Here is a 12,288-nt window from a genome sequence, read left to right on the forward strand (position 1 = left end):
GTCATTTGAACTGCTTGCTCCATGAAGATGTACACAGCAACTGGGGAGAGAGGGGAGCCCAAAGCCACTCCATCTAATTGCTTGTAATATTTTCCCCGCCAGATGAAGTACGTTGGTAATAAGCGTAAGTGCACCACATCACATATTTCAGGTAGGATCTTCTCCTGTAGGATGTGAATGGTCTACTCTACAGGTATGTTGGTAAAAAGAGACTTGATATTGGAACTAACCATAATGTCAGTCGACTGTATTCATGGTTCCTTAATTAGCTGTACAAAGTGAGAAGAATCCTCAACATACAAGTCTGTTTATCACTAGAGATGAGGCAACTTACATGCTAGATGTTTTGCTTCATAACAGGTAGGTGAGTTCATTCTGTTCGCTACAGGCCTCAGTGGGTAACCCTCCTTATGGGGATTAGGTGCTCCATAAACATCTGACACCAAAATTGCTCCATCTTGTGGGGCAAATAGACTCATATGTGAAGGATTCTTCCCATTTTGTACAGCTAATTAAACAGCAACAGACACAGTTAACTAACATTATGGTTGGTTTAGATACCAAGTCTCTCTTTACCAACATACCTATAGTGGAGACCATTTGCATCCTACAGAAGCTCATTCCACCTTATTTATGTCATTTGGGTGCACTTATGCTTACCACCAACGTACTTCATCCGGCAGGGAAAATATTATGAGCAGTTAGATGGAGTGGCAATGGACTCCCCTTTCCCCCCAGTCACTGTGGACATCTTCATGGAAGCTTTTGAGCAAATGGCACTACCTTCTGCACCATTATGCCCCTGTTGCTGGCTTCAATATGTAGATGACAAATCTCTTATCTGGTCACAGAGGGAGGGAGAGTTGGAAAGCTTTCTTCAGCATTTAAACAACCTGCATAAGAATACAAAGTTCAACCACTGAACCAAAGACAGTGGTGCATTACCATTTATGGCTGTGAAGGTGTATAGAACTGCGTATCATACACTGGGACACAAAAGGTGCCAGAAGCCAACCCACACAAGTTGGTAACTACGCACAGCAAGCCACCATCACCCAGCTATGAAGTATTCAGTTCTGCACACGCTGACTGCCCATGCCTTCCAGATAAGTGACACTAACATCAAAGAATTGAGGGAGCTAAACCACATGTTTTACACTAGCAGTTATGGCTACAATATTATAAGAAAGGCAACAAGGTCAACCAAAATAACACAAGAGAAGAGGGCAATAAAGAGAAACTACCACTTGTGCACTTACCATATGTGAAGGGGATCAGTGAATGGCTAGGCAACACCTGTCTCTGATGAGGTTTGAAAACAATTTTCTGCAGCAGCTACAGGGTCCACAACATGACAGGTTCCACCAAGGATGCAGTGAACAAACTAAATACTGCGGGAGTATGTTGTGACAGCGGGGCTGCCTACAGGGAGACCAGTTAGCACACTAGTATCAGAACATGAATACTACATGTGATTAGCACAGCATAATAAAACAGCGATAGTGGGACACGACCGAGAATGCAGACAGCGTACCTTGTTCCAGGAGGCCTGTATGCTGATGAAAGAGTCGTGGATGCGGCAATCACAAATATGAGAGGCAACTGAAATTATTAAGCAGCCTGACATCAACAGAGAGGACGTCAACAAACTTCCGGTGTCCTGGCTGCCAGCTATTCCAGTTCAATGCACCATAAACGGTAGTGGGTCAGAAGCCTCACCTGGCGCAGATAGAACAGCCTACAGAAACAGCTATAGGAGAACTGTCACGGCTTTTTCACACACACCATGAAGAAAATGAGTCCACCAGAAGCTGTGCTGATTTTCTCACTGCCATCAATCACTGAAAAGCCTACTAGCGCACGAATAGCTTCTTTCCTGCTCTCCCCCTTCTTTCATGAGTAGCCTATTATATTCTAGGGCCAATAAAATATCAAACAAATGATGTCTTGACACCGATTGTCTACAATAACCATTCCTCCTCCAAAACTAGTCTTGCCCTGGAGAGGGCCATTGTAATACGATCAAAACATGGGTTTTAAGTTTATAATTAATGTATTTCATACAATGACCTGGTTCAACACCCGAAGAATTCTAATCATCAATGCTCACTATATTGTTTAATGCTATTTGTGCGTATGTCAACCAAATTTAACCAAGCATACTAAAAAGAAAAAGGAAGCAGCTACTTTGAGGAAAACTGCTGCTTTCTCAGTTATATTAAATCGCTGCTGTTTATCTTCTAGCTTACCATCACTGACTCCAGAAACATTTAAAATAAGAAAACCAACTCACACAACATTCTGAAAGTCCTGGATTGAGACACACTGAGAAAGATGAGTAGGCTACTTATTAACTCATAATAAGCATTTGATTCAGCACTACATCAATATTTATTAACGGAATGTATGACCATATGGAGTACCAAATGAGATCTGTTACTGGATTAAGGATTTCTTGGTAGGGAAGATGCAGTGTTTTATCTTGGATGGACAGTAGTCAAAAGAAAAAAAAAAGGAGGAGGAGTAGGAGAAACTTGAATCATAGCCCAGGGAAATATGTAGGATTGTTGCTATTCATGACCTGACATACAAGTAATATAGTTTGATTAAAATAACTTTTTGACTGACAGATATGCTAGTGGAATATCAACAATGCCAGGGAAGGGATTTCTCCCCCCCCCCCCCCCACCACCACCCAACCCCCACATACACACACGAATGACTGCTACCATCAGCAGCTTCATTGGAGTGGAACTGCGGACTTGTCACAACATTCCAAACACTCATGTGATATGTGATTGATAACAGTTACTGAGTGTTGTAACCATGATTGTCACTAGTGGGGAGCGTGGCAGTGGTAGCCACATCAGCTGAATATTTGGCTCTCTTTCCCCTCCCAACCCCAGTAGCCTGCTGTGCATGGTGAGGCCTTGTAAGTACCTATTGCACAGAACACAGGGAGCACATAAGGTCTGACAAAAAGTTGTGATTGACTGACAACCAGCTCCTAACACTCAGTTCACTGAAATGCCAATTACAATTTTTTTTTTTTTTTTTTTTTTTTTAATTAAAATGTAGTATTCTAAAAGTAGTGACCTCCACCTTTTTGCAGATGAAGTACTGTTTGAGAAAAAGCTTCATACGATATCAAAGTGGTACAAAGATTGACAACTCACTTTAAACGTTCAGGAATGCAAATTGCTCACTTCATACAATACCAGTATGTAGTATCATATGCCTACATTATCAATAAATCACTACTGGACTGACTCAACTTGTACAATTATGTCTGTGTAATAGTTTTTCGGGGTATGAAATGGAAAGATCAAACACGCTCAGTCATACGTGAAGGACGTGACAGATTTTGGTTCATTAGTACATTATTGGGAAAATGCAATCGGTTTGCTAAGGAGTTTTCATACAAAACACTCATGCAACCAATCCTAGATTATTGCTCAAGTTGCTTACACCAAGTAGAGCTAACAGGAGATATCTAACATACACAAATAAGGATGGCATGAATGGGCACACAACTGTCTGACCCATGGGACAGCATCACAGAGGTGCTGAAAAACTGGAAGTGGCAGGTGCTTAAAGATAGATGGCAACTATTCTGTTAAAACCTGGTTACGAAGTTTCAATAACCACTATGAAGTGAGGAATCTAGGAATGTAATAGAACTTCCAACACATCATGCACGTAGCAACTGCGAAGACAAGATTAAATTAACTACAGTGTACACAGAGGCGCTGAAGAAATTATATGTGAATGGAAGAGGAATGAAAGCTAATACGCATTATGGTGGAAAGTACTTACTGCCATGCACTTATGCACTTGACAGTGGTTTGCTGAGTACATATGAAGGTAAGGCAGCTTAATAGATACTTGATTACACTCATTTTTCTTTAAAAAATTGCTTTTCATCATAAGTAAATACATAGTCCCGTTTACAATTTATAATTACTTGTCATGTAGTTTTACAATGACTGTTGCTATGTAGTACACAGTATGCACCATGCAGTTAACAGAACTTTCCAATCATTGAATCTAGAAAAAAAGATAATTTATGGCAGGAGTGGCAACAGAGGTGTATTTTTTAAATTTTCTTTTAGATAAGTTAGGGTTTCCCATTTCTTGTTTATTTTAGATAGAAGATAATTGATTACTCTCGCACCAGAGTACATAAACTCAATCTGACCATAAGGCAAAGTGCCCACGAAAATTATTTTTGTTCCTTGTATTAGGGCAGTGTAGGTCCCAGTAACTTATTTTTACTGTAGGCAGCAAAAACATTAAGCAGTAAATTTACTGTAAAATTAGTGTAAGAATCAGATATTGAATGTATAAAATAACAAGAAGTTGTTGGGCGCACCTCTTAAAAATATATATATTTATAGTGACACGATGACTGTTTGCTGGCTTGTTATTGATTACATTTTCTATTCAAGATTTCCTCTATGACAGAGAATGAAGTGAAATAAAAAAAGTTTCTGATTATGGATTATAAATAAATCTTCAATTCATGGTGCTCTGTCACCTAAATGCTTCTCATGCTCAACTTTTACCTCACTTTAATCTTTGGTCACCATATTGCATTTCCTTAAAGCTGTGGACCTGCTACACAGTTCTACTAATTATACTGTGTGGACTTCTTTCTCATTTGCAGAGGACCGAGGATTGTAAGAGAGACCACAACTATGTCAGCTCAGTATGAAATGACATAACTGTCTTTTGAAGACCTCTTTGATATTTTGTTGCTCAAATAAAATAATTACACAGTTGGATGAACAGATCTCAACTAGAGCAATATGTCTGAAGTAAATCTTGTGACATCACCTAAAAGAGTGCATTGAATCAAGTCACAGTTTAGACTTAAAACATTTAAATTATTTTCTTGGGCATTGACATTGTAGACAGCGCACCTGTCTGTCTGCCATCCGAAAAACCCACCAAGCCGTAATGCCAAATCATAAATGATCCCTTCTCAGCAGCTGGAGACACTCGATCACTGTTGCACTTTGCTGATGTCCTGTGGGCACAATTATTTGTCATCTCTGCAAATGTATCAACACAAAGCGCGCACTGTTGTCTGTTCTCTGTCTACAAACTACCCAACATACATTTTTAACTTTCATGAGCATCTTTCATCAGCCTAAGAGGATAATAGTGGAACATATTACGGGGAATCTCATGCTACACTACAAGTAGTAATTTTCAAGGAAAGCAACTTCGACGTGCAGTTGAAATCAATCGTCTCTGACATAGGTCTTAGGCAAGCTATTTGCAGGCACATGGAAAATTAAAGAAAACCTGCAAATTAGAACAATGACATATTATTAGTTGCTACTTCTACAAATGATCATATCATCCAGTTCTAAGGTCTGAAAACACTTTTTACGTAAGAATGTTCATAATTAGTGAGAATAAATAACTATTATTCCTTGATTTTTATCAGTGGACTGAAGTAAATATTCAGCAGATGTAGACTTATCATATTTATTTTGGTCAAACCCAGCACATTTACCATTTTTTATTGGGGGGGGGGGGGGGGGGGGAGATGACATTTTTACTTACATTACTTAAAAGTTTTAACAGCTTATTGAAGCATTACACTTTATTTATACAGTCATATTTTCTAACAGACATGACCCTTCTTTTCAGAAATGGTTTAATGTATTTACATCATAAAATTCACAACCAGAAAATTCAGAATTAATTTTTATCGTTTACTAGACGGTCAACAATAGATACTGACAGTCTATCCCTTTCTGTAGGCCAAATGCTCCCAGAATTGAAAAAAACTCTCTCAATTGGAATATTTCACGCAAAGACATCAAAAACTCAACCATTTTAGATATACTGCAACACAAAATATCAGTCCTTTGAAACACCTTAAAAAAATTGCTTTCTGCGTCTCTTCAGTAGTATCTGGTACTTTTTAAGAACTTGAACCACACCCTACCCTTTGGTTTTGAACTACATAGTTCGCCATTGTATGTTCAGGAAATAGACACAGCTCTTTTGTTGTGCCTATTGTGACTCAGCATCTCCGCTATATGGTGAGTAGCAACTTTCCTTCTCTGGTATTATTAAATTTCATCCTAGATTTTCCATTGTTTAAAAATTGTATGCACTTGTTCCTGAATGTTTTTACCCTCTTTAGCAACACACTCCAGATCACTATTATTCCCATCTTTGGCTTTGGTAAAATTTCTTATATTTGGTGAAGCAGTAGCATTAATAGTAATCCTGTGTTTAGCTGTTTTCATGTGGTCTTTAATATCATCCTTTCTTTTATGTGCAACATAAAATTCTCCAGCACACAGTGTGCAGTAAACACACACATTCTCACTGTCATTGCACAGTTTCAAAAATTTTAATTCCTGTTGCACATTACAGTAACATTAAATACACACTTCCTTTTGACCAATGCTAAGCAATGAGACTAAAAACGAACACAGATTAAATGATCAAAACCATGTGGACAAGTGTCTTGATGCACAACATAAACACACAGCCCTAGCCCTGTTGTTATACATGAGTTCAGCAGTGTTTTCAATCTCGTTTAGCTAGGCGCACAAACAATACTGATAACACTGCTAGCTGAATACAACTATCTGGCAAAAAGTTATTTCTCCTGCCTCTCATATGCAATGCAGACACTATATCTATGCTTTGTGTACCATATTAAGCACCTAATGGCAACACTTATCTATGAACTGTATGTTACACACACTGTTGTTGGCTTATCAGGGTTGACAATTAAAAACACTAGTAACCAATATGGAATTATCGTGCCGAGATGTGAAGAAAAAGTACACACATTCTACTAGTAATATTATGAAAAATAATCAAAACTGATATCCTTCCATAGTCAACAATGTTCCAGAAATAAAACAATTTTATAAAATTAACATGTACTTCACATGAGAAAGTCATATAAGTTAGTTTCAGTCAGATACATGAACAGTACACAATGTGAAAGTTCAGCTTTCCTGTCCAACCATAAAGATTCAGGGTTACTGCTGTTTCTGTGCATCAATTAATGCAAATGCTGAGTTGGTTCATTGACAATAATACAGCACATTTTAATCCCCAAACAAAGCTCATGCCCTGTCAACACTTTATTTCATCATTCAAGAACTCTGTCACAGTAGCACGACGAAAATCAACACCCCCCCTCCTCCTCCCCCCCCCCCCCCCCCCCCACACACACACACACACACACACAAATTATATAAATAAGCATTTTGAGGACAGGACAATGGTTGTACAGGTGTTGTTGACGTAACAATAAACTGTTACCTTTCTTTCTTCTAGACAACTTCTGATTAATTAGCTGTAAAAAATTTGACTGAATGTAAGAGGTAATTGTCCATAAATCTTAAATCAGAAAAAATACCACAAACATACAAGGAAATAAAAATTTGTTGTACATTTCTGCTAAAGATTTATAATACTCTGATGACTCTTTCACCAATAAGTGACTACAAAATAACAGTAGGCCTACTCATGATCAAATTTATTGACATTAGCAATATACAATAATTTTGAGCAAAAATAAGCTACATTGCAATTCACAATTTTAATTTTACAGATTGCCACACACAGAATAAGGCAAAAAATTTAAATCTCTCTTTCCATACACAATAGTTTTCTTAGTTAAAAAAATCTACTTTTCAACTGAAAATTTTTGCTAGCGCTACCTTGTTTCTTCCAAGAATAATTTGTTTATGGACACTCTCCTACGTTTGCTTACTGGAGGGGCAAATGACCTTTGTTCTTTACTGTGGTGATTTTCTCTGAAAAATGTCAATAAGCCCCAAGGAACACTTTTGTCAGAAGTTGGTGTTACATCAGCAGATTCTAACAACCATGCAGAATTCCTCAGCTCCATACGAAGTTTTTCTACCTCTTCTGGCCCAACATTTTTACTTACATTTAAGTTTGGCTGCAAAGGATTTACAATGTAAAGAGGTGAATGTTCTGGCTTTATAGTGTTGGCTGATGTTAAAAGATTGATAGCTAAATTGTTAAAATCAAACGAAGAATAGAATGCAAGGAATTCTGTAAACATTATTCCTACAGTCTCAACACGATTATCCTGTTCCGAGGGGATATCTTCATGGTCAGACCCCACAATAGCAGATCTGGCATCCAAGTTGTTTAAATTCAATGCAGTGGAAGACATACTTAGTTTATCAAGTGCTGGCAATATTGGAGGCGACCTCTGTTGGAGGAAGTACAGCACCATAAGAACGAGTGAGAAGTTTGTGATCCATCTGCCTGGTACAGGGTTCGTCAGTCCTACATAGCGGGCCCAAGCACGAACGGCAAACACTAGAGGACGCACTCTTACATCGTGAGAACCCAAGATGTAAAGCAGTTCGCTCATCTGGACTGCAAATGCATTCGAGGCTGATAAATCACACTCAATACCTGTGAGATCTTGTTGAAATTTGACAATTGGCACTCGCGCTTGTAAAATCCGTTTAACTCCCGTTACACCTGGGAGGAACAACTGACACATGTCACCTACAGTTTCCATTAGCCGTTGTGTGGATGCACGTCCGTTAGGAGAAGACGTTTTGGCTTGGAACACCAGACGACAATCTTCCCATTTTTCGTGACTGTCATCACTGTCCAGCTGTAAGACTATATCAAGGTCACAGCCCATTCTTCCAAACCCATTCACCGATGATCCAAAAGGAAGAGCTTCTACGTTAGGAAATGGTCCACAGAGAGCTATTTCTATCTGCCGAGCGGTTAGAAACCGCAGTCTTTCTCCCACATCGTTTAAATGAGTTGCACTATACAACACATCTATCTGCTCTGACAAGGATTTTGCTCCTTGCAATAAATTTTTAATGTCTTTATCTGTTGGTATTGCGGTTCCGTATTGATGTTTAAGTATTGGCACATCTGACTCGCCTGTTCTTGCTTGCTTCTTTCTAGGCGACTTTGAACGAAACCATAGGTACGGAGTCCTTGTTGGTATTATGTGGCTTTCATTCAAGTGGCAACACTGATTTAGAAGTCTTTCCATTGCACTCACTGCTTTAAATTCCACGAGAATAAAGTGTGACTGTTCATTCAAACAATAATGATGCATACTTTCGATTGTGCCATATTCGGAACAATAGTTATACAAATCGGTTGCAGATTTCTCAGACTGCACCTGCACTATTACACTCCTCTTCGCCTCATTTCTTCTGTTCTCAACTTTTTCCCTGAAAGTCATAATCATCTGTTGTCCTGCAGTAATGTCATTTTGAGTATCTAAAACAATTTTTCTCGCAAAACTCCTTGAACTGGTAGTGCAAAAATTTCGGAGTGTTTTGCAAATCTTGATTGAAGTTCCCATGCGAATTAGCGTCATTTTAGAACTACGATCCACTCACATCTCAAAACAATGCACAATATATTGATTTTCTCGTCTTTCACAGCTAAATAAAAGTCACACGATGTGCCAGATTACTAGATGTTTCATTTTATTTATCTTTTGCCGCATTTGAAGGACTCGTATGTTTCTCATAAGATGTGTCAGAGGTTATAACTATGCAGAAATTGAAAACAACTTGTCACAAACCAGAAAGAAACAAACATACTCAAATGTAGATGGCACAATCAAGTATAAAATTAACTGAACATCTCCAGTACATTAGACACCGCATGTTTTCTTCGTATCGTAAACATTGTACTGGTGATATCTCTGGTTACTGAGCATTTCAACAGCGAAGTAACATCGATGCAAATAATCAAACAGTGCTCTACGGGCCATTCTCCGCTTAGCAGTCGGTTAAGCTCTATTCTCGGAGTAGCGCGAGAAACGTGTTGTACGAACCAGGAATAATGCCTAACCGGAGAATAAACTCGAGATAATATAAGCGGCGATTTTTAGCCGGTTACCGGGCTTAACTGGGGAAAAACGTTTCAAGAAGGCAGGAATAGTGACAGATGCAGCCAGCAATGACGAGATTTTGGCTGAACTGTTCATGAGAACGACGAAGGAAAAGAAACAGTGACGACACTGATTCCGAATTTGTATCCAGTTTTCCTTATCAAAGGAAGCTGTACTTCGTCTTGTCAATCTTGTACGTAAGAAACTGGAGCATATGACGGACAGGCGAGATTATTTCTCTGTCTGCCTCTTTTTCTTCTTTAATGGACAGGGTGTTGTGTTATCATCATTTCATCCTCATCACCGGCATGCGAGTCGCCGAATGTGGTGTCGTCTGAAATAAGGCTCGCACTCGGCGGCCGAGCTTCCCCTAATGAGGCCTCCTGGCCAGTCAAGCCATACTATCATTTCGTTTTTCCCTCTGTTTGTTAAATAATACTGTTTATTTGTAGTTATATGCATTCGATTTCAGTACCTCGTGAATTCCGTCGTGTTATTTATGTGAATCAGGAACATTAAAATGACGGTTCATACAAAAATACTCTTGTTCATCTGGCGTGTGTTACAATTGCTGCAGCAGCTTGAAAGACTGTTTCATTTTATTTAACAGATAGTGCCGTAATAGACTTTACCCAATAGAAAAACCACACCAACTATGTGTGCAATTTGCATTACCAGCTTTCTCTGTTTTTGTGTTGCAAAACTTTTTGACAAAACAGTAGTGCCCCAATCTCATGAATAGCAGAAAATATTGTTCCACTCTGTTCTTTTATTGGAAATGCCTTTTTAGCAAACACCACAGCACGGTAAAAATTTACTTACTGAAGACATTGAACTACTTGTTCTTACTCAGGCAAAATTTAACACAGTAAGATTAAGAGGAAAGTAAGTTGTTTTTTTTTTTTTGTTTTTTTTTTTTTTAAGCGATGCTTCCCATTCTATAGAACGTTGTTTCTCTGTTTTCAGTATTGTCCACATAAGCCCACCCATATTTATCATGAAACTTCTATACTATAAGAACAGAACAAGTATCTAGTTATCTGCATAACTGTAGCATGTGGAAGGGATGCCTGGAATACTATTTTTTTTTAATTTCCTTGAATGTAAAGCTATTTTCAGTGTTCTCCTTTATGTCAAACTGTAGCAACTTGAAGCTAACGTAAATTGAAATATCTTATATTGTACTTGTGTGAAGCACCATTTTTCTGAAGTTGGTGGCATATTATGATTGTTAAATGTAACAAAAAGTTTGGTAGCACACTAATGTCCATAGTTCACTCAGCCAAATCTACAGCAGATAATATTGTTCACTCTTATATCCCATTGGGACAATAACTTTCCATATTTTACTGAATGCTTCAGAGCAACAAAATTGTGCACCACCTAGCGTTATTCCCCTAAACATGTAAATTATTTCTGTTTACTCAAGCAAAGTTTAACGTAGTAAAATTAACAGGAAAGCTATTTTTTTAAAGAGAGCTATAGGAGATATCTGTTATATTTCTCAATTATTAGTATTAACCACATAAACACATTCATATTTATCATAAAGTAACTATTCTGTGTGACAAGAACATAGGTACTTTTCATGTAGTTGACATGAATCTTTAGTTATTGGATCTACATAATCATGACAATGAGTGGCTGCAAGCTATGTTTTTAAATTTCCCATGAATTGTCTCATGTCATTCTTTTCTTTCTTTCAGAAATGACTCTTCTATGAATCTGGTGATTTCCTTCTGTCCATTGGAGATTTTATTGGTATTGGCAAGGGACAGCCAGCATGATTATTAAAAGAATGTATATTACACTAGACAACATGAACAAGAGACAGTTTTTTAATTATTTCAGTGCTCTATTGCAATTGAAAGAAAATAAATAAATGTATATGGATTAATATATTTATATTCTGAACTCATTAGTATTAATTTTGATTTTGTGATCCTAATTTTGAGGTTTAGGATCCTTTTTTAAGCAGTGCAGTTTTTTCTCTCTTCTCTGGTTCTTGAAGCAGCACCATCTGCAACTCTAATTCTTTCACGTTTGAGAACAGGTAGTTTTATTCTGAAAACAAAAAGGAAGAACACAGCGAAGGTGTCAGGCCTCTGGTTACTTCCCCTTCCCTCTGAGATTACATACAGGTGCTAGAGATGACTGCACAACCCAAAATTATGTGTGAAACAGTTTCTCAACCATTGATGGTGAGATACAACAACAGCAGCCTCCAGTTTATAAAAAAAATAATGGATTATTATTGTAAATGTTGGCATTGTGCTCTTCCATATATACTCTTAATATAATTAATAATCATCACATCACAGAAACATGATTTATATATGCCCAAGAACTGCGAAAGCAGCTGCGTAAAGGTGTTCAATATCTTAGCA

General features: G+C 37.9%; 1 protein-coding gene across 1 annotated transcript; it reads right to left on the bottom strand.

Moving 5' to 3' along the window:
• Positions 1-7,507: 7,507 nt before the first annotated feature.
• LOC124546453 (poly(A) RNA polymerase, mitochondrial-like) lies at positions 7,508-9,698 on the bottom strand. The gene has a single exon (XM_047125039.1). The coding sequence runs from the start codon at positions 9,377-9,379 to the stop codon at positions 7,703-7,705; it is 1,677 nt and encodes a 558-aa protein (XP_046980995.1). The 5' UTR covers positions 9,380-9,698; the 3' UTR covers positions 7,508-7,702.
• Positions 9,699-12,288: the final 2,590 nt, after the last annotated feature.

This window comes from Schistocerca americana, chromosome 1, assembly GCF_021461395.2.
Source record: "Schistocerca americana isolate TAMUIC-IGC-003095 chromosome 1, iqSchAmer2.1, whole genome shotgun sequence".
NCBI lineage: Eukaryota > Metazoa > Arthropoda > Insecta > Orthoptera > Acrididae > Schistocerca > Schistocerca americana.

Coding starts and splice junctions, on each gene's coding strand:
- LOC124546453 (XM_047125039.1), bottom strand. CDS start 9,379: ATGACGCTAATTCGCATGGGAACTTCAATCAAGATTTGCAAAACACTC.